Here is a 26,883-nt window from a genome sequence, read left to right on the forward strand (position 1 = left end):
TCAGTATTGCTATATCAGTTGCCTTCAGTACTCCCACCTGATGCAACGTCAGATGAACAAAAACACAACTGTTAACAATAGCTTCTCTGTGAGATGGTGGTTGAGGAAGCTTATCATATGCAATTGGCATGTAGTCAGGGACAACGTAATTGGGTTTTTCAAGGTCCATTTTGCTGGTGAATTCTTTACCAACTTGGTACAAGGCTTCAGTGGACCAGTCGCCAAACCAGTTCAAGACACACCTAAAAAGATTTTAAAGAAAAGGGTATATTCAAATGAAAACATTAATGATGGGTTTTAAATTTCATTTCATTTAATTAATTCCATATAAAATTGTTTATAACTTTTGAACCAAATAAGACAACTTATAATGTTTAAGTTAAGCTGTGTCGATTGAAGCACATGCTTAGTATGAAAATCTATCTTGGGTTTGCATTTTGGAAAATGGCTTGACACTTATCCTGAAATGAGCAGATTGCCTTACAAGGAAAGGCCAAGAGTAGGTCTCTATCCTCTGGGAGTTTAGAAGAGTTAAAGATAACTGAATTGAAACATAAAAGATCCTGAGGATATTTGACCAGTTGGATGTTGAAAGAATGCTTCCTCTTATGGGAGAATCCAGTACTAGAGATCACGGTTTAAAAATAAGAGGGCACTCATTTATAACAGTTGAGGAAATATTTTTCTCTCAGAGGGATGAGTCTTTGAATTTCCTTCCGCAAAACGTTAGTGGATGCAAAACCTTAAATATTTAAGGCAGAGGCAGATAGATTCACGATTATCAAGGGAATGAAAGATTCTTGGTGACATGTAGGAATGTAAATTTGGAGGTTAATACCAGACCAACCACATTCTTACTGAATGGCAGAACAGGCTCAAAAGGGCCAAGTGGCCTACTCTCATTCCTAACTTGTATTGATTCAAGTAATCTTACCCAACTGTGCGAACAGGAAATATTAGAAACAAAAAATACTATACAAGCAAATAAACATGCTGAATAAGAAGGGCTTATCTGGACAGGCCAGAAGATGGAAAGAGAAATATTAAAGTAGTACACAATGTTTGCCACAGTTCATTCAGTGAGTGACTTCTGCCCTATAAAAACCTGTTTACCTGTTAAACAAAGCTGGAGAAGTTGCAGCTCTATCTTTCAAGCCTTCAGATGATGGATTCATGGTAAAAACAACATGCAAGTTGCGGATAACCTGACCCGTGAACCACTTGTACAGTTCCTCATGAGTGTCAAGCATTAAACCTTCCTTCTGAGCACCTTCTTTGCATTGAGTCATTAAGGTAGCATACTCATCTCCTTCAAATAGCCCAGGCACCTGTTCAACAGGATATCAAATTAACATGCTTGCCACAAAATTTTTCATTACCCTAAGCTTAGGGAATCTTATGCTTTATATGGGTCTGCCTTATTTTGAATTAATGATTAGATATCAACATGAAATACTAACTCCATTTCTTTATTCACAGATTCCGCCACATCTGTGGAATACTTGCAAGAATTTTAGCTTCCTCCCCTCTGTTCTGATGTTAACTGAATAGAATGTCGACACAAATGCTAAGTACAAGAACTACAGTACTCAATGTTCAAAAATCCTTTTTAAATTAACAGCCTTAAAAGCATTTTGCTAATAGCAAGAAAAGTCCTAATTTTGCAGGATTACATCACTAACCAATTTACATAAAAATAGGTATTTTAAAGCTGTGGCAGATCATTGGTTGGCAAGCACAATTCAGGTATAATTAACAACGTTTAATATTTACCTCCCCATTGGCTAACAATGTATTCATACGTTCCAAGAAGCTCGAATCAAGTACGTTGGATTCATCCATAATGAAAGCAATCTTCTCATTTTTGCAACCTGAGCGTCTCAACACTGTTCTCAGATCCTCATCGAAATCCTCGCCTGTATATTTTCTATGAACCTACACACAAATATTTCAAAATTTCAATTCTGAAATTGAACTTTAAAGAAACTTAATTTTACCTTTTCTCGCAAAAATCAACTAAGCCAAACCTTTATCTGATAAACACTAAGGCCATTCATCCAGGCAACAAAACGAGACAGTGTTGTTTTTCCTGCACCACTAACTCCAATAAGCAGCAAATGGCCTTGTGGTTGCCGGAATATCCTACGAAAAAATGAAGTTATATTTTAAAATTGTAAGAATGGCAACTGAATAATTAAAAACTACTGAAGGATAAATCAAACACCTGAAGTCTAATTTGTTTTGAACATAATATGGAAGAGGTCAATATATAAATCACCAAATTCTACCCATAGTTCACAATGAGAAACAAAAACAGGTTGCTTCCAGAGTTTCCAGCATCAGTTGTATAGCATTAGCCTGGTGCTCTTTCTATGTTGTCATTCAACCAGCCACCAAATGAACACAGTTTTCAGATTTACACTACAATCACAATTCAAAGTAGGTTTCACACCTGCAATTCAACCCTTGCTCTGATCAGACATAAATTCCACGGACCGTTTCCAACGTGAACTCCATTCCCAGCCTTATAGCACGTTCCCAATGACTCCTTCTATGCAATGTATCTAGGTCTCTGGATTTCATCCGGTAGCATAGCCACCATTACCCTATTTACCACCCTTATGTCTTTCACTGCTTTTTAAAGATTGATTATTAGCTACCTACATCTGAGATCTCAACACTTCTCCAATTCAAACTTTCATATTCATCACCTTCTTACAGCTGAGCCTTCAGATATCTAGGTCCCAAGTACAGGAATTCCTTCCCTTGACCTCTCCCACTTCAATACCTTTAAGATGCCCCTTAAAATCTGTGTTGTTCTTTAATGTTAGAAGACTTCTGTGAACTCTGTTAGAAATTTTTATTAAAAATTAGGCAAAATCTAATCAAATCCACAAAGGAAATTTTAGGCTAGGTGACTAAGGCTTGATCAGAGAGGTCTACAGCACAGAAAGAGGCCCTTCTGTCCATGCTGGTCAAAAATAACCCAACTATTCTAGTCCCATTTTCCAACACTTGGACTATAACCTTAAGTGCCTTGACATCACAAGTGCACATTTCAAACGTTGAGGGTTCTGCCTCTACCACCATTACAGGCAGTGAAATCCAGATTCCCACCACACACTGGTGAGAAAAGCTTCATCACATTTACCTTAAATCTAAAGCCCTAGTCATTGATCCCTCTAACAAGGAGAAAGTTTTTTTCTGGTCTACCATATCTACCCCTCAAATCATATTCCCTCTCAATCGGCTGCTATAAATGAAAACAACACTGAATGGACTTGAGACAACATTGGATGAAATGTGGAATTCCTGGAACAATCACCTTCCTCAGCCCTACAACAGAGGAAGGCCATGAAAGGATTTAAAACACAAGACGAAGAATTTTTAAACTAAGCTGTTGTACTGAGAGCAAATATTGATCGGCAAGCAAATGAGTGGAACTGTGCACGAGCCAGGATACAAGCAGAGACCTTTGTATGAGCTCAGGTTTACCGAGGATAGAGACGGAGAGACTCATCTAAGCCATTTCAAGTACAAATAGCTTAGTCATTCAAAGAAACAAAGTCATCGCAATTGGATGGCAGAATTAATAAAATCTTATAAGATAGTCAGCTAATGCCAGATGCTACTATTATTGGTTAGGTAATTAGGCTTTAAATGGGGAAGGCCAGATCTTAAACAAAAAGCCTTCAAGGTAGAGGGCCAGATCTTTCCTGCCTAAACTGCCTGGATTTAATCTTATATACATACAAACCCTACTTCTCTTTTCAGGTTCTTTAACTAATGAAGTAAGTTCACTTCTGAAAGTTATCCTATTTCACCCTTCATAACTTTACAACATTTTGCACATTGCCCTTTATTCTGCACTGAAAAGGTAAATGTTCTACTTCCACTTTTATATTTGTGTACTTTGGCAATGTAGTTTTACCGCCTCGGTCTCCAAATCTGTCCTATAATGGTTTCCTGAGCCATTTATTTCCAATAGTGCAATAATTTCAAATACAGGGACAAAATAGTGTCAGACCAGAAACAAAAACAAAACAAACTGCTAAAAAAACTCAGCAAGTCTGGCAGTCTCCTTAGAAAGAAATCAGGATAATGTTTTGGGTCAAGTATCCTTTCTCAGAAATCTTGATTTCTCTCCATATATGCTGCCAGAACTGCTGAGTTTTTCCAACCATTTGCTTTTGTTTGATTTACAGCATTCACTGTTCATTTGGTTTTTATGTAGTATCATATCAACTCTTAATTCCAGTGCATAATTACCTGTCAATTCTCAACACATGGTCCAATACTTCATTAAATAACACCAAGGGGACATCTAGCTCCTCCTCATAGAAAACTTTGAGCCTTGCCTTGACATAGTCTCTTAGTTCTTCTTGATCGACTGGTATATAATCCTGAAATAAAGATAGCACTTTGTGAAAGGGTAGGCTAATCTGGTCAACAAACAATTCAGCACATGTGGAAAGGAGTGATTGCAACTGTGGGCCACAAATCACTTTCTGGGGGAATGGTAAAGCTACAATGTCAGCAAAGTCTTCATTTAAATAGTCATTTTAGCTGAATAATAATCAGACAACTTTATGCCCGGGAAGGAAAACACTATGGAGTCACTAATATGTAAAGGAGGAAAGACAGTGAATAATCAAAGGAGGACATATGGGAACTGCAAAGCAACAAAATGTATTGTCTTGGAAATGACTGCAATCTTGGAATTGAGTAGGAATCAACGCGTGCAGGAAGTTATTGAAATCCAAAACTTTTAGAAAGGCTCGACTAATTTTCCTACAAAATAAGAGCATGAATATGATAAGAGTTCAATTTCCCGCACTAAGAAGAAATTAGACTCGAGGAACATTCTTCTGGCTAGCATGAGGTACAATATTAAATTGTTACCAGTTATTAAAAGGAGTGAAAGAATAGTCAAATAAGGTATTTTTGCAAGTTTCGCAAAAAGGTGCAAAATGTGAAATAGATTTTCATTGGGGTGGTAAACAAAAATTCCAATGGTGAGCTTTAAAATCAATATGACTTACTGATTGGAACAAATTGTGAGGAGGATAAACCCTCAGTTCCAGTATCACAGGAAGGAATCAAATTCCTTTTGGTTGAAAATGTAAGCAAGAAGGATCAAATCATTCCTATATTAATAACTCAAAAAAATCAAGAGGTCTCTTAATGCATACTTTTTGCAAATTTAAACCAATCCAGTTACAACTATTTAGATGAGAAATTGATAAGTATTCATATATAATTTTTAGAACATAATGTAAAAGATCCAATTGAAAATAAACAAATTGAACACACTGGAAAGAGACTACGAATGCAGGTGCATAGATCCTTGGAAGTGAAATCGTAGGTAGACAGAAAGGCATTTGGTATACTTGCCTTCATTGATCAGAAGGCCATAGGAGTTGAGATGTCATGTTGCTGCTGGACAGGATATTGGTGTTGCCACTTTTGAAATATTGCTTGCAATTCTGACCACCCTTCGATAGGATGGAGGTTGTAAAAAATGGAGAGGATGCAGCAATGATTTATAAGAATGTTGGTGGAACTGGAGAGTTTGAACTGTAGGGAGAGGTTGAATTGGCTGGGGTTTTTCCCGCTAGAGCTTGGGAGGCTAAGGGATGACCTTATAGAGGTTTATAAAATCATGAGGGGTATGGATAGGTCTTTTTCCCAGGGTGAGAAAGTCAAAAATTGAATAGCATAGGCTTAAGGTGAGGGGGAATACAAAAGATTCTTAAAAGGACCTGAGGGGTAACTTGTTCACATAGAAGATGGTCTGTGTATGGAGTGAGCTGCCAAAGGAAGTTGTGGTGGGGCCTACAGTTACAACATTTAAAAAGGCACTTGGATGGGTGTATGACCAAGAAGAGTTGAGGGGGATATGGGCTAAATGCTGGCAAATGAGATAGGCCAGATTGGGATGTCTGGTTGGTGTGAAAAAGATCTGAAACTTTTCAGTATGACTCCAATAGACCAAATGTTTGACAATGTTGTTTCTTGGAAAAGTATTTACACAACCAATCTTTTACCTTGGATAGCCAGTTGCTATACAAAATGGGTCTGATTAAAGCCTTGTCTTTATCAATATTAGGGAAATGCTTGAGGGCCACCACATCAATGTTCTCATCTGTCCATTGTCTTTCCTCATCCTCCACAAGTCTAAAAATGAAGGAAAAGGAACATGAATTTTGGAGTCATATACTTCAACTTTGTTTAGTGTAAACACTGAAAATAACAATAACTGAAAAATGCTGATCTTGTAGAATACAAACCTGTCTTGGAACAAACGCAGAGCCTCATGGGCCCAGATCCTAATCAACCCTTCAACTGCCAATGTTTCTAAAGGCCTTAAAGCCTCAAAGATTCCTCTCACCCAACGCGTCATTTCACGAGGGGAGTAAATATAATGCGGCTGTATGTCTTGGGTGAAACGCTCCTGTGAAATAATAGAACATGCACTATTGAACAAAGTTCAGTTTCTACATTACCAAAATTACAAACTGCATTTAATGGAGATTAAGAAGTTTAATAAAAACTTAAAAATGAAGTAACATCATGCCGATCCAAAGATAAGACATTTCAATGATTAAACATTTATGACGTACATGTTCTTCTTCTAACTTCCAATGGAAACAAGAACAGATGTCCAACTGACCCTCAAAGACAACCCACCCTAATACAGGTTATAGAAAATAGAAAACAAGAATTTCTAGTGTGAAGGCACATTATTCCATCTAGACAATTCTATGCAGTATCTTGGCAAGATTATTTGATTAGCCACTTCTTTCACATAACATTTTTGTATTTTAAAATATCACCATCCTTCTCTAGCCATCAATTAATATTACCATTAAATAATATCAAAATTAATGTATCCTACTTAACTAATGTGGATCCAGCTTTTAGATTTGCCTTAAAGGTAGTACCAATTGAATTGAATCAGCTGCCACCTGTGAGATTTCCTGTTCACTACTGTACAGGAAAAAAACAAAAATCCCACACCATTCACTCCATTCCTGAGAGAATTTGGATCTTGTGTACTTGAACTCCATCACCATAACCAAGCTAATACAATTTCTATCATCGATATTAATCTGAAAACTTGCACCTTCACCTGAAACTTTGAAGCTCAAAATCACAAACACAATTTACCTGTGACATCATGTAGAATTCCACCATAGCTGCTGTAAGGGGGTCGGCATATGTCCGCAAGGATGGAATGAGTCTAAGCATAGCTCGGTTGAATGTGCCGTAAATCTGAGTGAGAGATGCTGGTCCTGGATAGTCCACATACACAACAGGTACATGGCGTAGGAACCTACAAACAAGTAGTAAAATAGAGGATTTACAACCAGTGACAGGTTTAACAGCACAAATTGAGGGTTTAACAGCTAATCCAAGTCTTCACTGTATTTTCAGTTAAACCAAAGCTATCCAGCTGGATGCCAATGAGGGAAAAAAAACTCAAAACTTATGGATAAATCATCCTGGTTATGCAGTAGGAACAAGGTCAAACTCTGGTACAGTTAGAAAAGTTGATGAAAATTATATATTGAAAATTAAGAAACATAAGCTTATATTATGCTAGATTTCAGCCAATTTATCTTGTGTGAACAATTTGATACATCCCGTTGGCTGAAAACTAAATTAAAATTCTTAACCTTTTCATTCCAATCAATACTTAGTCTTTAACTTTTGTCTAGGTTTACACAAAAGTCATTCTACACAACCTTAAATAATTCAAGTTTTGGCTACTTGTACACTAAGTTTGATAGTTAAACAGAAGAATTATTACCTATGAGAAAGCGGCTTTCTTCCTGGGTCAGTAGATGGATTGCAAGCTCCAACAAATTGGATTCTTTCCAGTTTAACCCAAGTCTGATCTGAAGTACGGAAGAAACCTCCATGCTCTACCATCTGAAACAAAAATGGCCCACAATGATTATGTTGCAATTAAATGCCCTGCTTTAAATGTCTAATCTAAGTATCGTCTTACTAACCTGCCGAATGAAGGATATAACTCTTTGAGTGCCATATTTGTCCATGTCTGGAAGATTGATTTCGTCACAGAAAAGCACAAGCCATTTGCCAAGCTGCACAGGCGCTAATACAACTCCATTCGGTGTCCGACGATATTCACAGTAGTGATCAAATGTTTTCAGAACTAGCTCAGGTGTCGTTGCACTGGAGAAGTTCAGACCCACAACCTAATCAAATGGAGACAAACACTGTTAGAATAGCTTTAAAAACTTATTTAAATGAACAGAAGCTAGAAGCAACAGAATGAATGTTCTAGAAACAACTGCATAATTTTACTTTAATACAAAGGTCCAAAAGCAATTTAGTAGATGCCAATTCTTACCTCCATATCTGGTAGAGCTCTTAGTGCACTGAATAGAGTCATAGTCTTGCCAGATCCAGGTGGGCCACATAAAACTAATGGTTTATGTTCAGCTAACCACGTGTACAGAAGGGCTTCATGACGGACCGTATCCAGAGTTGGTACAACGACGTCTGGTGCAGCAACTTTGTGAGTCTCCACTTCAATCTGGGGCACCTTGGACTGCCAAGGAACCCACTCTCCAGTAATAGATACCTAAATTTTGAAAAAGCATATTACAAAATCAAGTTTATTATTTTCAACTTCAATCTGCTAAATTTACTTTAGTAATCAGTAACTATGACAAAGAAATCATTCCATTAACAAGCTGTTGTACTAATTGAGTGAAACCAATCTTATTTGCTCCATCAAACAAGATAATCCTGACCACTCACTACTAGCACCAAATATCTACAGTCACTATAGCCCTACTCTCCCATTAAAGAGACAATTGCTGGGAATCTAACCTGGGGGTGAACTGGACAGTTGGAATTCAGCAGGTGAAGTGATTCATTTTAGTCAGAAGAATGAGTGACACCATATTAAATACAATTTTTTAGAGCATATATGAACAGCAATAATTGAGAGCTCATATACATGGACATTTTAAGATGGCAGGACAAGTTGAAGTGGTTAAGAAAGTATATAGGATCTTGAGCTTCAGTATTAAAAGCATCAATACAGAACTTATATTCAACTTTTACATAACACTCAATTGGAATAGTCTGTTACATTCTGGGCAAGATAGAATGTTACCAGAGATAAGAAAATCCAAATATATGGAGTGACTGGGTAATGGAAACAATCTGAATCAAGCATATGAAATTTGAATTACAAGTCACTTGCCCAGAAGCAAATCAAACAAAAGTACGAGAAATTCAAAAAATACAGAATATTCCAAATGTGCAAACAATGCGTATTAGATCGGCATGAGAGACTTCCTACCTCAAAGTCAATGATAGGCATGTTAGGTGTGCTTGGCAGTGGAATGGTGGTAATTCGTCTTATGTATTCACCAAGTTCTGCTCTCATCTTCAACCGTGCATCACCCGAAAGTGACCACAGAATGGCATAAATTAAGTATTTCTAGTCAAGAAACATAACATGAGCATTTTTAAAAAGATTTAGATGACAGAGTACATTTACTCATTTTCATGTAAACAAATCCAAGACCTGCAGAAGATCATACCTGGATGTATCGTTCCAACTGGTCATTTGGCATTGGAAAATCAGGATGATTAGCATTGTATAGTGCAACATTCCTGCAACCTTGGTGCATCATAGAGAAGAGGGAACCAAGACATCGCAATCGGGTAAAGTCCATAATGTGTTCCATCTTGGCAGCATGCTCTACTGCTTTGATAATCAAGCCATTTGAAGTGAAGTATGGCTGTAAAACAGTTGCTGCATCTCTCTGTATCTGTAATAAAAAGTGTTTAAACAATAACATTTGCAGCGAAAATTTTGCACAAGTTTTAGAGCAATTAACCTAAGGTCTGGGAAACGTTACTGGTTAGAAAGTAAAGTGATACATTTACCACTGACAAAAAAGTTACTTAAAATGTTCCTGGAAAATACTCTCAATTTAGTAAAAGAATAAAAGTATGAACAGGTTTGCAAGAAAACGTGGAAAAATACAGTTCAAGTTTTTTTGTTATTCAACAGGGAGAGATACAGTTCCACTTCCTTCGATCTAACACTAGAAGTTCACTCCAATATTCAAGAAAACTCACTCAATCACAGGGACAACTAACTGGAGAACAGCTGAACTGAAAACCTACAATTAGAGAAGTAACATCTAACAGGTTGTTTCTCATGCTGCGGCAGATCCTTCAATTACAGGCTCCTTTCCTCAGTCTTTCAAGCAGCAGGAACTGTGTCTGTAGTAGCAAAAGCAGGAGAGAGGAACTTACGATTGACTGAGCTGGAGGAGATACTTCAGTCAATCCAAAGGCTGCCATACAGCTAAGAATCACAAACTCTCAGTACTAGCTGCCTAGCAAGGGAGAATCTGTGTTTTGATAGTGTGGGCCAGGTATTATGCAGGGAACAGAGCAAATGTAATGGCTAAGGCACTAGAATCGTGGTTAATCCACAAAATGATTTGGGGAGTACCACATCTTTCACACCATGTAACTTCATCCATTCCTAACCAATTTATTGGAGTTTATACCCGCTCAATGTTAAGCATGTCAAGAATACAGGCAACATGACAACTTCCTGTAACAAGGCAGCATTCAGGCTAGTGGCAACCTTATTTTCTTTCCACATATGGGAGGTACATAGTATAAACATGTAGTCTGAAAATTGTTTACACAGGCAACAGTCAACATCCACATTCAATTTTTACTAAGGTTTCAGGAAGCTCTTTACAAAAGGCTTTCCTACTTTAAATAACAATACTTGGAAAACATTTTTACACAAACTATTGACTCAACTAATTGCTTTGATGAATGCATAAAAATATGGAATGTAAAAGACTTGGAATTTATAGAATAAATTACAGGAAAAATATTTAAGTGAAAAAGATTTAGTAAGATATGCAATCTTAGTAGAAATATCACCTTCCCCCCACCAATGTCAACACAAACACACAAGTTAAGATTATTACATAACTACATCAAGTAGGGGCATTAGCAATAATGAAAAAGCAGCCCTAGAAAAAAAAAGAGTAATTCAAATGATCTGGCTCATTTTATAAAGATGCAACCTCTGCTAAATGACACGCTTAGGCAGAAAATTCAAACTAATTTTGTACCTGAAGCATTGGGGAAGCAGCTTCTTGTTCCTCATCCTCTTTGCCTTTGCGTCGACGTTGGGCCTCCTCTTCTCCCTCATCCAGTGGAATATTACGCAGTCTAGCTAAGAAGTTGTTGAAGATCATATCAGTACTGAGAACATCCTCGCTAAACCATACCATTCCACATCTGGATACGGTGGCCAATGTAGCATATTTCAAGTCTTGGACTTCAAACATAATTCGCACCTGTTGAAAATAAAATCATGATCAACTTTTTGGACAAGCATAAATTCTATTCAATACAATTCTATCAATCCTTTGCAAAAATGCTTACATTTGATGGAAGGCTGAGACGCTCTCCATTGGGCAGGGTAAGCAATTTGTTATCATCGAGAACCGAATTCAAATTTTCTACCCATTCAGGATCCACATCACCATCAAAGATGATCCACTGACGTTTCTGCAGTTCACCTCGTACATTGTCAATAATCCTGAACAAATATATGATTTGCATAAAATTTGACATTGTTGAAGTATACAATTTGAACATTAAACATAGTTGATACTGACTTTGTAATAAGTGGAGAAAAACAACGAGCTTCCAATGGATTGTTGAGCAACTTTATCCACATTAGTTGAACCAAATGGACTAGGAAGTAGCCAAGTCCATTTTCCATCAGAGTTAGTGGTTTGCACCTCAACACCCATTAGAGACAGCACAGAAAACAAAAAAAAACTTGACACATCCTTGCTGGAAGCAAATGAGAGCATGTAGGGTGTGGAGAAGCTACCCTGTTCACAATGTCACTATATCAGTGGTATTCCGCATTAAGCAGGTATGAAAGAGGTCCACTTGAGCAACCAGCACCTTGTAATCATACAAGGGAGTCAACATCTTCAGGATGATAGAACTCTGTGGGAAGCTAGAAGAAAATTGATTGCTGGGCCTCTTACTGAGATATTTGTATCATCGATAATCACAGGTGAGGTGCCGAAAGACCAGAGGTTGGCTAATGTGGTGCCACTGTTTAAGAAAGGTGGTAAGGACAAGTCAGGGAACTACAGACCAGTGAGCCTAACGTCAGTGATGGGCAAGTTGTTGGAGGGAATCCTGAGGGACAGGATGTACATGTATTTGGAAAGGCAAGGACTGATTAGGGATAATCAACATGGCTTTGTGCATGGGAAATCATGTCTCAAACTTGATTGAATTTTTTGAAGTAGTAACCAAGAGGATTGAGGAGGGCAGAGCAGTAGATGCGATTTATGTGGACTTCAGTAAGACTTTCGATAAGATTCTCCATGGGAGACCGGTTAGCAAGGTTAGATCTCATGGAATATAGGGAGAAGTAACCATTTGGATACAGAACTGGCTCGAAGGTAGAAGACAGAGGGTGGTGGTGCAGGGTTGTTTTTCAGACTGGAGGCCTATGACCAGTGGAGTACCACAAGGATTGGTGCTGGGTTCACTATTTTTCATCACTTACATAAATAACTTGGATGTGACCATAAGAGGTATAGTTAAGTTTGCAGATGACACCAAAGTTGGAAGTGTAGTTGTCAGCGAAGGTGGTTACCTCAGATTACAACAGGATTTGGACCAGATGGGCCAATGGGCTGAGAAGTGGCAGATGGAGTTTAATTCAGAGAAATGTGAGGTGCTGCATTTTTGGAAAGCAAATCTTAGCAGGACTTATACACTTAATGGTTAAGGTCTAGAGAGTTTTGCTGAACAAAGAGACCTTGGAGTGCAGGTTCACAACTCCTTGAAAGTGGAGTCGCAGGTAGATAGGATAGTGAAGGCAGCGTTTGGTATACTTTCCTTTTTTGGTTGGAGTATTGAGTACAGGAGTTGAGAGGACATGTTGCAGCTGCACAGGACATTGGTTAGACCACTGTTGGAATACTGCATGCAATTCTGGTTTCCTTCCTATTGGAAAGATGTCGTGAAACTTGAAAGGGTTCAGAAAAGATTTAAGGATGTTGCTAGGGTTGGAGGATTAGAGCTATAGCGAGAGGTAGAATAGGCAGTTTTCCCTGGAACGTCAGAGACTGAGGGGTGATCTTACCGAAGTTTATAAAATCATGAGGGGCATGGATAGGATAAATGGACAAAGTCTTTTCCCTGTGGTCGGGGAGTCCAGAACTAGAGGGCATAGGTTTAGGAGAGGGGAAAAATATGAGAGACACCTAAGGGGCAACTGTTTCACGCAGAAGGTGGTATGTATATGGAATGAGCTGCCAGAGGAAGTGGTAGAGGCTGGTACAATTGTAACATTTAAAATGCATCTGGATGGTATACGAATAGGAAGTGTTTGGAGGGATGTGGGCTGGGTGCTGAGAGGTGGGACTAGATTGGGGTGGGATATCTGGTCGGCATAGATGTATTGGAACGAAGAGTCTGTTTCCGTGCTGTACATCTCTACGGCTCGAATAGGGAGGAAAACTGAAAAGAAAACAGTGGTCAACTTACTTTCTAAGAACATGTGTAAACAGTCCATCAGTCCATTCTCTGGTATTTGGGTCTAATGTTCCATATAAATGGTCTTTGCTGATAGCTTTTGGATCAATGATGTGAGCAACTCCTTCCACTCCCTCAAGCCGTTCAAGGGCCTTTAGTAAAACTCGCCAGGCCATACTCTTTCCACTGCCTGACGGTCCCACCATCATCAAACCATGATTGATTTGAGAGATCTGATATAACTGAAGTACCTAACGTAGAACATGTAATTAAAGTTACCAAGCAGTTAAAGAAAAATTAAATATTGGATAAAGCACAAAATTTACAAACAGAAATCCATAACTCACCTTTTCAACCCACATTCCACCAACATCTTCACCATCACCATAAGTTAGGTACATTTCCTGACAAACCTTCTTCAGCTCCTCACGCAGTTTAGTCATTGCTCCACGATGGTATTGTACTCCAGGGAATACATCAGACAAAAGACTAAATAGCAATGGGATATCTTCTGCAACCAGCTTGGGAACCATTGTCTCACAGACACTTTGGATTAGAATCTGTGGACAGATTGATCAATTACTCAACATGATTGGGTGGTGTTAATATTCATGAAGCAAAGTGAACACTTAATTGATGTCAAGGTCAGAAATGCTTATTTTTCTGAAGAGAAAGTACAAAGTACAAGTATAACAACCAAAGTAAGACATTCAGAAAAGATATTTCTCAACTTCTTTGGGCTTAAAGTACGATCAAAACAAGTTATAACATTGAAAAACACCAATCGAATATTAAGTCAGAATAGGAATGTTTATATAGATTAGATTCCCTACAGTGCAGAAACAGGCCCTTTGGCCCAATCAGTCCACACCTACCCTCCAAAGAGTAACCCACCCAGACCCATTTCCCTAATGCACCTAGCACTATGGGCAATTTAGCTTCGCCAATTCACCTAACCTGCAGATCTTTGGACTGTGGGAGGAAACCGGAGCATCCAGAGGAAACCGACACAGACAGTCGTCCGAGGCTGGAATCAAACCTGGGACCCTGGTGCTAAGAGGCAGCGGTGCTAAGAGGCAGCAGTGCTAACCACTGAGCCACCGTGCCAACCTGAAGTTAACAATTTCAGGAAATGCAGTCAGCAGGATTTGAACCTGCGCAGGGAACCATCTTCTAATCCATCACCTTAACCACACAGCCACAGCTGCATGTTGTATACTGTATTTCATTTTTCTTGTACGTACACTAATCAAGATAATTTGACAAGTAATGACAACTGCAAAGAATAACTAACCTCTTGCTCAGGTAGATTCTCTGCAATTTCTGCCTCATCAACATCTTCACCACGTTCTCCTTTCTCTTTCTTTATCTTCTGAATCCTCTCTCGCTTCACATTCCCTGCACTTACCAGTACACTCTTCAGGGCACGAAGACCAAAATCATAGTGACTCTGAGATGACAGCTGTTCATCACAAAGCCTTAAAAAGTAATTTTTGAAAAAGAAATTCAGTATATGAATGTTATTGAACTGGATCAAAAAACATGTGAAATTTTCACCAAAAGAGATTCAAGGAGAAATGTCATCGTGAAGCTTAACATGCTTACTTGAAGAATGGAACAATCTTGTTTGCAAGGGTTTCAGCTGTTCGGAATCCTTGAGAGTACAACATAACCTGTGCAATAAGTTGACGATCAGGCTTTGTCATTGCCAGACTACGGAAGAGTTTTTTCAAGTTGTCTGGTAGGTTGGAACGTCCAGCATAGCCTGGATTCATAGTAATGAAAATAGCCATATCTGCTCTGACTTTCACTTGTTTGTTCAGTAGCTCACATGTGATTGTAGGAGAACCTGAAAGAAAAAGTAACAGAATTCAAGCTGCAAGTTCAATACTTCACACAAGAACAGGAATAGACTAGGCAGCAGTTTGAAGCTGTTACACATTCCATTAGTTCACGTCTGAACTGTTCCCTCGCTCTAAATATGAATTGAAAGAATTACGGATGATGTAAATCAGAAACAAACAGAAATTGCCAGTAAAGTTCAGCAGGTCTGGCAGCATCTGTGGAAAGAAATCAGAGTAAATGTTTCAGGTTGTGAAACACTTCCTCACTCAATCTGAAATTTTAAGTGAAATCACAAACAATTGATCTCAGTGTTGTGGGGGCTGATATTCATGGAGTTTAATAAGGTGTAGGTTTTTAAGGAAAATATTAAAGTTGGCAACAGTTAGGGGCCAAAAACCGAAATGGCTGGATAAGCTCTGCAAGTATGGCAGTATCTGCGGAGAGAAATCAGTAAGTGTTTTCGGTTAAGAAACACTTCCTCACTCAATCTGAAATGTTAACTCTGATTTCCGAGGATTCCTTTGTGATCAATTGTTTGTGATTTCATTTAAAATTTGGTTTAGACCATACTTAAGATGGAGAGAAAGTGAGGACTGTAGATGCTGGACAGCATGTGTCGAAAAGTGAGATGCTGGAAAAGCACAGCAGGTCAGGCAGCATCCAAGGAACAGGAGAATCGATGTTTCGGGTATTAACCCTTCTTCAGGAATTAACATCCTCTGATGTTGCCTGACATGTTGTACTTTTCCAGCGCCATACTTAAGATGGTGTGCACTCATCCCAAATTACGTTAAAAGATTAAATAATTCTTTGCATTTATCCCATCAGGTCAATTTATCATTTTACATAATTAGTGAGATGACTCCTCATCCTCCTGAATTCCAGGAAATACAGGCCAGATTTATAAAACCTACGCTCATAATTCAATCTTCCAGGCCCATGCATGATCCTGGCAAATATAGACTGTACCTCTGCCAGTGCATTCCTCTATCCTAAAACAGCTTGGATAACATACGCTAAGTTGGAGAAAAAGGCTAAAATGTTTCCACATCCACCGTCAGTATCTTTGCAGCAACCAAGTAGTAGTACAAGAGTATACTACTTCTATCAGCATACACATTGTTAAATCAATTACACTTGCTCATGCAGATCAAAGGAATAGTGACCTATAAACAATGCTTTTTGCATACTAGCACTGCTGCCTCACAGTGCCTGAGATCCGGTTCAATTCCCGACTCAGGCGACTGACTGTGTGGAGTTTGCACGTTCTCCCAGTGTCTGCGTGGGTTTCCTCCGGGTGCTCCGGTTTCCTCCCACAGTCCAAAGATGTGCAGGTCAGGTGAACTGGCCATGCTAAATTGCCCGTAGTGTTAGGTAAGGGGTAAATGTAGTGGTATGGGTGGGTTGCGCTTCGGCGGGTTGGTGTGGACTTGTTGGGCCGAAGGGCCTGTTCCCACACTGTAATGTAATCTAATCTATAATCTAAAAATCTAATCTAATTTTTCATGACTGGCTGGTCAATGACAGATTGCAAGAATTCCTGTAAGCAGGATATTAAAATGGTGGTTATTGGCATTGACAACTGGGAGTCAGTTGCCTGCAGAAGCAAACTGTTTGAAAAGAAGTTGACGAGCAGAACAGGAGAGATGAGCTCAGTTGTCCAAGAAAGCTCAGACAGTAAAGAGAGCAAGAAATCATGTGGCTTCTTAGCCTGACTTCCTCTACAGCAAAAGCAGCCATGACAAAGTAGGTCTCTTGAGTATCTCACGCAGCTAGCCATCTTCTTACAAGGTGACAAGTTCCTGTGCACAAAATCAAAGAAATCCAGTAGCTTGGGTGTAAGGATAAAATAACCATGAATTGCAGGAGTACATTCAGTCTTTGCATAGTCTCCTCTCTTACCCACACCCTCCCCAATCCACTCAATCCAACATTCCCTCATCTTCAAGCAGTGTTCATTCCTCTCGACAGATATACAAAGATTTCTCTTCCTGCATTCACTTCAAATCTGCAAAGTTTCTTGTCCTCACCTATTGTAGTTTTTACTCTTTGCAGACACACTGTCAACTTCAGATTAGAAGTTAATGGAACACTTTTTTCCCTCCATCATAGCCTACAGAAGTAACTGGGATGAGGCAAGCAACCAGTCCAAACTATCAAGTTGTGGGTGTTAATTTAATCAAACATCTGCAGGCATGCAAGACTGCAAAATCAACGGTTGCCCTAAGCTTTGCAGTCTATACTGTTCCTTTAGGCTGAACTAACTATTTCAGGATGATTCAGATTGTACAAATATTTTCACCCAGGCAAAACCCACAGCTGAGTGTCAAGCCCCACTTCCCGCTGACTCTGACCTCAATTTTCCTTTAGGCTTGTAGCTGCTAAGACCCTCATGCATATTTTGACAAAGTTAGAGTCAATTATTGCAAAGTCCTCCTACTTTTCATTATGCTTAGAATTTTAGCCTGCAAAATATATCATGTCCTGCACTAAGTTTTACTTATTAATCGCCTTCATTGAACAATGCTGTTTCATAACAACATAAAAATGATCTTACAATTATTCCAATGTCTTGACTCTTATCACAGCAAACTTCTCCCATGTTAGATTTCCTACATCCAAAAATATCCCAAGCCATGACTCTTGCGCATACCCTCCCTTTATCCAATTGCTGATACGAAAGCCTTCACCTGACTCAGCTCCATTCTTCATAACTACTGCCATCAAGCAGCTCATCCTCACCTATATTAAAAGAAATCATTTCAATTCAATTTTCAATGATCTCTCCCTACTCAAAGTTCACTGAAGAGGAAGAGAATAACAAGGCTCCTTTCCTAGGCATCATGGTAGAATGCAAAGCAAATGGAGAGCTACAGACCAGAGTTTACAGGAAAGCCATAAACACTGACGAGATACGCAACTACGGAAGCAATTATCCCACCATCCACAAACTAAGCTGCATCAGAATTTTATTTAAATGAGCCACAACACACTGCAGCACTGAGGAACTAAGAGAAACAGAGGGAAAAATACCTGTACAACAGGTACCTGATAAGCACAGTTCACTAATTCCCTCACAACAGACCTAAAAAAGACAACACACCCAGAAACCCCAGCCACCCGGCCATATATTAAGGATATTCCCGAGATGACGACAAGACTATTCCAGGCCCTAGGCATCATGGTAGCCCACCAACCTACCACCACACAAATAGATCCTGATGAATTTAAAAGACCGCCCCCCCTAGCAACAACCAGCAGAACTAATGTCATATACAAAATACCCTGCAAGGACCACAACAAACATTACATTGGCAGGAAACTAGCTGCCAGGATACATGAGCACCGACTAGCCACCAAAAGACATCCAAGAACAAATCTACCAGCTCAGTGAGCAAACTTACAACCTGATCCACAATTGGAGCTACAAATCTTCTCTAAAATTGCAAATCTCTCCCTACGTTTTAATTAAGCCTTGGCATAAATCCCCTCTAGTTTTATTTTTCTCCCTTCTCTGTAAAAGATTTTTTTGCTTTATACCTGTATTTACAAGTAGCTGTTATTGGTTTGTACTATTCTGTTTGCTGTGTCTGTTTGACAGAAGTCCAAAGATGAAGAACAACTGAAGGCTCTGTACTTCAAAGCTGAATTCACATATGGTTAATAACAAAAATTACTTTTACACCTTGCAAGTTATGGTTAAAAAAAAATGAAGTTATTGCACTGTAGAGGAACTAATTTTGAAAGAGAATCAGGACAACAAAAAAATCAAAAATGCATAGAATTACATACTTCGGTCACGGCTGGGATTAGAGTGTTCACGAAGTGCTTCCTGTATGCACTGTATTTGCTGGGATACAGCTGATAGCATACGTTCTTCAAGGCGATTGAATTCATCAAAACAGCCCCAAGCTCCCACCTGGCAGAGACCTACAAATATTCGACCCATGGCCTAAAGTTAAGAAAATAAATCAATTAGATAAGAAAAATCCAAAAAGACCAAAAGCATTTTATGAACGTTTTATATAAGGCCTGGAAGAATTTAGAATCAAACAAGATCAACAAACATTGGAGTCTTGAATGATTTTACCATTTGTTTTAGGGTCATAAAGTAACCAACCCAAGAGGTTACTTGGTAAAAATCTTTACAATTTCAGACTCCCCTTTTCTATAACTCTTGTTTTAAGATATAACAGTTAAGACAAAATACTGTACGATAATGATTAACTTACTGAAACAATCAATAACATCTCAACTGCTCAATACACAAACAACTTCACTACTGTGGAGCAGTATTTCAGAAGTCAGACTTCAAGCCAGTTCAATTAAAAAAAAACACTTGAAAGATTTACACCACATTATTAAAACCAGTTACAGCTTTTCTTTTAAATTTAGAAATAGTTTTTTATTATATTGTTGAGAGTGTATTAGCCTTTATTTTTGTGAATTTTATATGCTCTATGCTTGGGATGTTCTGGATGAGGTTCCCTTCCTGAGGGGTCTCGGATTTGCCCGGACGATTATGGTTGATCAATCAGTTAAGTGGTGCACCTGGAATGTCAAGGGGAGCAATTCACCAGTCAAAAAGAAAATATTATCAAACCTCAAAAAAGAAAGGGTTGATATGGCTCTCCTACAGGAGAGCCACTTATTGGATAAAGAACACTTGACAGGGTGGATTTTATCAGGGGAGTTGTTATTCTTATTCGGAAGAATTTCCCTTTCAAAATCCTAAATCAGATAAAAGACGAATCTGGATGATATATTCTGATTAAAGCCCTTATAAATGGAGAGGAAAATGGGATTTTAAAATTTGTATTGCCCCTGCCCGGCACATCCTTTTAAATTTATAACGGAAGCCTTCTCAAAATTGATGGCTCTCTGTGCTCGTCATACAATTATAGGGGGAGACTTTAATTGTATTATGGATATGGAAATAAATAGGATTCCCAAGAGTACTGCAGAAGTATCTCCCAGATCTAGACAATTGGTGGATTTGAACAAAGAATTAGGACGAGATGATGTATGGAGATGTCTTCATCCACAGGGCAGAGATTTTTAAAATTTCATATCCTGTAAAATAGATAGTATAACAATTTCCGACCACGCTGCTGTACATATGGAAATCAAGGCGAGGAACAACGGGACATCCCCTCGGCATTGGCGTATGGACCCCTTCCTGATGAAAGATAGTAAATTTGTAAAATACTTCTCTCAAGAATTTAAAACTTTTTTAGAAATTTAGGTATGGCTAGCAACCCATCAATGATGTGGGAGACCATCAAAGCTTACGCGCGAAGTTTGATCATCTCATACTCAGCGACCCAGAAAAAATTAAAGGGAGAACAACAACGTCTGCTTGAAGCTCGCTTAAAAGCGGCTGAAACAGCATACGTTGATAGACCTTCTATTATCAAATTGCAAAGGATTACGGCCCTTAAGACAGCTCTAAACACCACACTTTCCCTCTTAACCGTTTGGGTAATATTATTTGCAAAACAAAGGTTATATGAATTTGGCGATAAACCTGGTAGATACTTAGCATTTCTTGCAAAGAAAAAGAAGGCCCCTCAAACTACCACGTCTATCAAGGAAAGTACGGGTATTTTGACTCATGATCATAAAAGGATTATTGCAATCTTTAGAAAATTTTATTTTGATTTATATAAATCACAGGATTGTGAAGACAGGACTAGGAGGATGCAATCATTTTTAAAAAATTTGACCTTTCTGGACCTAACTCCGGAACAGGTATCGGTCTTGAATGCTCCCCTATCAATCCAAGAAATACTTGACGCAATCAGACAACTTCAAAGCAGTAAGGCACCTGGCCCAAGTTGAATTCTATAAAGAGTTTACAGGAATATTGGCTGGTCCACTTATGGACATGTATAACTACTCATACAGTCAGGGCTATCTCCCGCCTTCGCTGAAAGAGACAAATATCTCTCATCCTTAAAAAAGGAAAAGGACCCAGAAGATTGCACGTCATACAGACCAATATCTTTGCTAAATGTAGATTTTAAAATCCTCTCTAAAACATTAGCATTGAGGCTAGAAAGGGTATTGCCACATATCATAAAGGAGGATCAGACAAGGTTTATTAAGGGCCATAGATCATCCAATAATGTTAGAAGGGTTTTGAATGTGATTCAAGCCTGCCATCAGGGAAAGATACCAGGAGTAGTAGTCTCATTAGACACGGAAAAGGCATTCGACAGGCATATTTGTTTTACACATTGGAAAGGTTTGGCGTTGATCAAATGGGTCTCAACACTGTATAGTGATCCCAAAGCAGTGGTGATTACCAATGGATTAGGCTCGGATAGCTTCAACGTGGATAGGGGCTACCGTCAGGGATGTCCTCTCTCGCCATTGCTATTTACGCTAATAATTGAACCACTAGCAGAAGCTATACAGGCTGACCCTAATATAACGGCCCTGAGGATTGGTACAAGTAAACATAAAATTACCCTTTATGCAGATGATGTTCTCCTATTCCTCAGTAATCCCCCTGATGTCCGTGCCTCGCTTAATCCAATTTATTAATACATTTAGTGCATTCTCAGGCTATAAAATTAACTTCTCAAAATCGGACGCTATGTCAATGGGTGGCCTTGCTAGTATATCCCACTTATTGGACAGATCCCACTTTCCCTTTCGGTGGTCCCTGGAGGGTTTCTTATATTTAGGCATTTTTATTACCCCAGTATTTGGTCAGTTATACAAGGCTAACTTTGTGCATTTACTGGAAAGGATAAGGCAGGACCTCCAGCGATGGGGAGACCTTCCAATTTCCTGGCTAGGCAGAATAGCACTAATTAAAATGAATGTCCTGCCCCATCTCCTATACCTTACGAGGATGCTTCCGGTGATGCTGCAGAGGCTGGCACTACATAAATTATATGGCTGATTGGATTCCTTTATCTGGAATCATAGACAGCCCCTCATTAAGCTAAAGAAGCTACAGCTGCCAGAGGCAAGGGGAGGATTGGATTCCCCAGATTTTAGGAAATATCAGTTAAGTTCCTATTGGGGAGAAAGTGAGGTCTGCAGACGCTGGAGATCAAAGCTGAAACTTTATTGCTGGAACAGCACAGCAGGTCAGGCAGCATCTAGGGAACAGAAGATTCGACGTTTCGGGCACATGCCCTTCTTCAGGAAGGGCATGTGCCCGAAACGTCGAATCTTCTGTTCCCTAGATGCTGCCTGACCTGCTGTGCTGTTCCAGCAATAAAGTTTCAGCTAAGTTCCTATTGGGTCTTGTCTGACCCGCAATCAATCTGGCTGGACATCGAGGCTTCTCAAGTAAAATGCCCACTTATTAACCTTTTTTTTTAGACAAGAGGAAAATCATTACGGATCACTGTAAAAACCCTATAATACTAAACACAATTAAAGTTTGGAATATAATGCGGCAAAACGAGGGCAACTCACAAAACATCCCCCTATGCTCCGATAGTGGGAGCATGGGGATTTCAACTGGGGTTTACAGATGCCACTTTCAAACTCTGGAGATCCAGGGTATCTTTTGTTTAGGGGATCTATTTAAAGAAGGGGTCCTGATGCCTTTTGAACAGCTGCGTCAGAAATTCGGATTACCCAATGAAGACCTCTTTCGATACTTCCAAATTCGAGATTATATACAGAAGACGACTACGTTACTAGATAGTCTTTACAAATCAGATAGAGAATGTAGAGTGCTATGGTCAATGGGGGTATCTTCCGTCAGTATGATTTATCATTTACTACATGATGAAGTGTCGGGAGATATGGACAATCTGCTTAAAACATGGGATCAGGATTTGGGACTAGAAATCTCTCTAGAAACGTGGAGTGACATTTGGGAAAATGCCAGAAGAATCACCATCTGCAACAGAACTCAGGCTATTCAGCAGAAGATACTTCATAGGGCCCATACAGCACCGGATCGATTGGCAAACTTTAAGGCAGGAGCATCTCCAATGTATCCCAAATGTAAAATAGAAGTGGGCACTCTTGTACATTGCCTATGGACCTGTCATAAGATCTGTAGATATTGGACTAAAGTAGCAAGTGCTCTGACAGAAATCCTAGGAACGGAAATTAGAGTGGACTCTGTATCCCTCCTTTTGGGCTTTTCAAACTTTTCCTTCCTGGATATGCACAGGAACAGGTTATTTTCTATTCTCTCTTTCTGTGCAAGGAAAAATATTTTGGTAGACTGGGTGGCTGAGGACCCTGGACTTTCAAATTGGCACAGATTAATTATGGAATGTATTCCCCTTGACTTCCTTACAAATATGGTGCACCAAAAGACCGAATTATTCCATAAAATATGGCAGCCCTTCTTGAATTATATGAATACAGATATCTCGGCCAACCTAACAAGGATTTTTATTTATTTGAGATGGCGAACCTGGCTGGTCCGGGCCCTCTTGGGAGAGGAATCCTGCACGAATACGGGTTTTGTTACATTCAATGTTAATACATTCCGAGCATGTATCTCGCTACCCAATTTATGTTATCCGTCGTTTTTTTTTCTCTCTTATTTGAATAACGTGAGAGACTTAATTATACATTCTGGTTAGTTGTAGGTTAGATTAGTAGTTAGTTGAGCTTTTTTTTCCCCTCTTATTTTTCTTTTGTTAAATGTTGGTTATTATTTATTTAAGATTTAATTGTATATCAATGTTTATACTTGGATTTTTTTTTTATTTTTGTAAACTTGCAAAAATGTTAAATTTTCAATAAAAATAGCTATATAAAAAAACAGTTATAGCACCTGGAAATCAAAGGTCTCGTCACAGTTGAAGACGAGAACAAAGCGTCCAAGTTGATGTCCAAGTGCCTTGACCGATTCAGTTTTGCCAGTACCAGCAGGACCTGGTGTGGAAAAAAGTTTGGAACACGAAGAGTTAAGCTTGAAATGCAAAAACTATCAAGGTAACATTTGCTAGAAAATTAAATGCTGCTTATTAACAGATGCTAGTTTTAAAATTACTTGTTTACAACCAAGTATGATTTTGGGAAGGCAGATTTGAGGACAACAGCATCAATAGATTGAATACCATGTACACATGCAGAAAATCAAATGCGAATCCAACAACAAAGTTACTCAAAACCCAATCGATGCAATTGAGTGGTACCTTTTACAGTCATCTTCAAAGTGCTGATTGTTTGAAATTTTGAACAGGTAAATCTGTTTTCATAAAGCCTATGTCATTGCCCAGCACTGATTTCTTTTCCAGGCTGTTGTTTAGTCCTGTATGTATCTCCACAGTTTTCTTCAGTTCTACTGTTATTCTTATTTAACTTTCTGGCAGAAGACTATTTTTAATTGTACTGAATTCAGACTGAGTAGATCTTATAAATGGTTTTGAGAAGATTAGTAGCTCAGGTTGAGGTTCTGGATGTAGGTTTGCTCTCATGAACTTTCCAGCTCAGTGAGCAAACCTACATCCAGAACATCTTATAACATTCCATTTACATTCAAGTCAATTAGCTTTTCAAACACAATACCCTCAAGATACAGCAAATGCCAGTTGTGGCTTGCAACTTTTTGAAAATACATCAAGAGCGTTTACACTTGTCCATTGGTATGACATCACAGGAATTCTCATACTGGAAACTTGTGCTCTGCTTTGGGGATAAGTTTGCTTTCGGTCATTTGAAAAATTCATGGGAGAGAGAGAGAAATTCAAATAAGAACAGAAAAACATTGGTGGTGGCCAATGCTTTTAAGGTGTTTTACTGGCCAAAGATGTGGCTGTGTGTCAGCCTTACTGTGGACAGCAGTATCGCCAATCACAATGCCATCAGATGTCACTGAATCAGAGCTTTACATGATTGGTTACCAGACCATAATGAGATGCACTCATTTTCTGCTCTGTCCCCTTCCCCAATTATGCTGATCACCACAGCCCAGGAGGCAAACTAGGGATCATCAGTATTTTTCATGTATGATCTATAGACATCATTAATAGTTAAGAAAATGTCATTTAGTGTTCTTAGTGCAGCTAAACCATGAAAATAAAACATTTCTTAAACTCTTGAACAGATGTTTCAATACCTACCAAACGGAGAACCACCAAGGCGAGCTTCCAAAGCCTGTGTCATAGTCAAGTAACAACGGTCTGTAAGAGGAGTTTGTACAAGTTTATCTTGAACACCGAGGTACTCAAAACCATAGTTGAATTTTGCATTAGCCATTTGTATGGATAGCTGCTGTAAAACATCAGTTTGCTTGGGATCAAAGTAGAATCGCATTTGACTGAGCCAGTCAAAAGATTTAGGTTGATCTACTTTGTTCTTGATCAGCGTTCTCGTGACATCTCTCTGATGTACTAATTCAGTGATCTGTAACAGACAATATTTAGTAATTAAAGCTAAATGTGTTCTTTTTAACCAGTTTACATTTGTGCAATTGTCAAAATTGGAGTCAATTACGTATTTGCACATTATACATTAAATATTCAAAATAAACATTAATTTGATATAGGAAAAAGATGAGAAATATTGAAGACAAATTGAGAATGTGTTTCAAAGTATGTTACAAACACGCTTTTTATTAATTGGCACCTATGGGATCAGGAGGTCCTCAATGTAAAACGCACACTAAGTAATGTAGGGGTATACACATCACTTATGCTTTATAGCATAAATCACTGAAATAATAATGCAAACTACTCTGACAATAAGCTTCCAGTATTTGAGGTATGTAATCTCACATTCTCCTCTGCATATAACTTTTGCCAATTTATCAATAGTATTGGTTCATAAGGTGACAATTTGAACAAGGTTTGCTGGACATCTTCAATTTAACACAAACTGTCCTTGGCAGCACTAAAATTTGACCTCAACGGACAAAGGATGCTCACTCACCAAGTGTTCAAGTTTCCTCCTACGAAGTGCTGGTTGTTCCATCAACACAGAATCTGCCAACACAGTCAAAGTAGCTTCCACATTAACTAGGACTGGTGCGAGTGGGGACTGACCACCACTTGCTCCATTATTCAGGGCATTTTCCACATTTTCTGACCATGATATCTGAGCGGAAAGGACAACAAGCTGGGCCTACATTTAAAGATAAAAACGCAAGAATATCCAGTTATCCCCACACTGCAATTTCACTTCAAATTACTAATTCTCATTTCTGCATACATACCTGGTATTTATCTATCCAGGAAATGTAGTCGGCAGCATCAATTGAAGTGCCTTGACCAAAGATTCCAACTTCCGTGACCGATTCAGCGAGCAACTTGGCCAAGGTAACCCTCATTTCCTTCTCCACTAAGGTTAGCCACTCATTAATCTTAGGGTGCTCAGTGATTGAAACAGGAGTCTTAAAAAGCACCTGTCAGATAATGTATGTAGGTCCTCAATGTTAAATTGAAAGATAATCATACCAAGTATTCTTTCTGCTACATTTAAACAATATACTAGTGAACTTGAGATGAC

General features: G+C 38.8%; 1 protein-coding gene across 4 annotated transcripts in view; it reads right to left on the reverse strand.

Moving 5' to 3' along the window:
* dync1h1 (dynein, cytoplasmic 1, heavy chain 1) overlaps positions 1-26,883 on the reverse strand; it is a 99,075-nt gene that overhangs the window by 34,166 nt on the left and 38,026 nt on the right. For all 4 annotated transcript variants that reach the window (XM_043697386.2, XM_043697385.2, XM_087989763.1 and 1 more), the window contains 24 exons: positions 26,591-26,779; positions 26,308-26,499; positions 25,500-25,782; positions 24,209-24,309; positions 19,237-19,396; positions 15,205-15,448; positions 14,894-15,077; positions 13,947-14,159; positions 13,612-13,850; positions 11,473-11,629; positions 11,157-11,384; positions 9,588-9,818; positions 9,344-9,484; positions 8,381-8,614; positions 8,019-8,225; positions 7,814-7,935; positions 7,171-7,336; positions 6,291-6,454; positions 6,048-6,177; positions 4,270-4,403; positions 2,028-2,142; positions 1,774-1,935; positions 1,114-1,328; positions 38-242 (listed from right to left, as the gene is read on the reverse strand). In XM_043697386.2, the coding sequence (XP_043553321.2) occupies positions 38-242; positions 1,114-1,328; positions 1,774-1,935; positions 2,028-2,142; positions 4,270-4,403; positions 6,048-6,177; positions 6,291-6,454; positions 7,171-7,336; positions 7,814-7,935; positions 8,019-8,225; positions 8,381-8,614; positions 9,344-9,484; positions 9,588-9,818; positions 11,157-11,384; positions 11,473-11,629; positions 13,612-13,850; positions 13,947-14,159; positions 14,894-15,077; positions 15,205-15,448; positions 19,237-19,396; positions 24,209-24,309; positions 25,500-25,782; positions 26,308-26,499; positions 26,591-26,779 (4,416 nt within the window). The remainder of the gene's footprint in view (positions 1-37; positions 243-1,113; positions 1,329-1,773; positions 1,936-2,027; positions 2,143-4,269; positions 4,404-6,047; positions 6,178-6,290; positions 6,455-7,170; positions 7,337-7,813; positions 7,936-8,018; positions 8,226-8,380; positions 8,615-9,343; positions 9,485-9,587; positions 9,819-11,156; positions 11,385-11,472; positions 11,630-13,611; positions 13,851-13,946; positions 14,160-14,893; positions 15,078-15,204; positions 15,449-19,236; positions 19,397-24,208; positions 24,310-25,499; positions 25,783-26,307; positions 26,500-26,590; positions 26,780-26,883) is intronic.

The sequence above is a fragment of the Chiloscyllium plagiosum genome, unplaced genomic scaffold (assembly GCF_037043375.1).
Source record: "Chiloscyllium plagiosum isolate Xiang-an unplaced genomic scaffold, Cpla_swu_hap1 HiC_scaffold_8, whole genome shotgun sequence".
Classification (NCBI taxonomy): Eukaryota; Metazoa; Chordata; class Chondrichthyes; order Orectolobiformes; family Hemiscylliidae; genus Chiloscyllium; species Chiloscyllium plagiosum.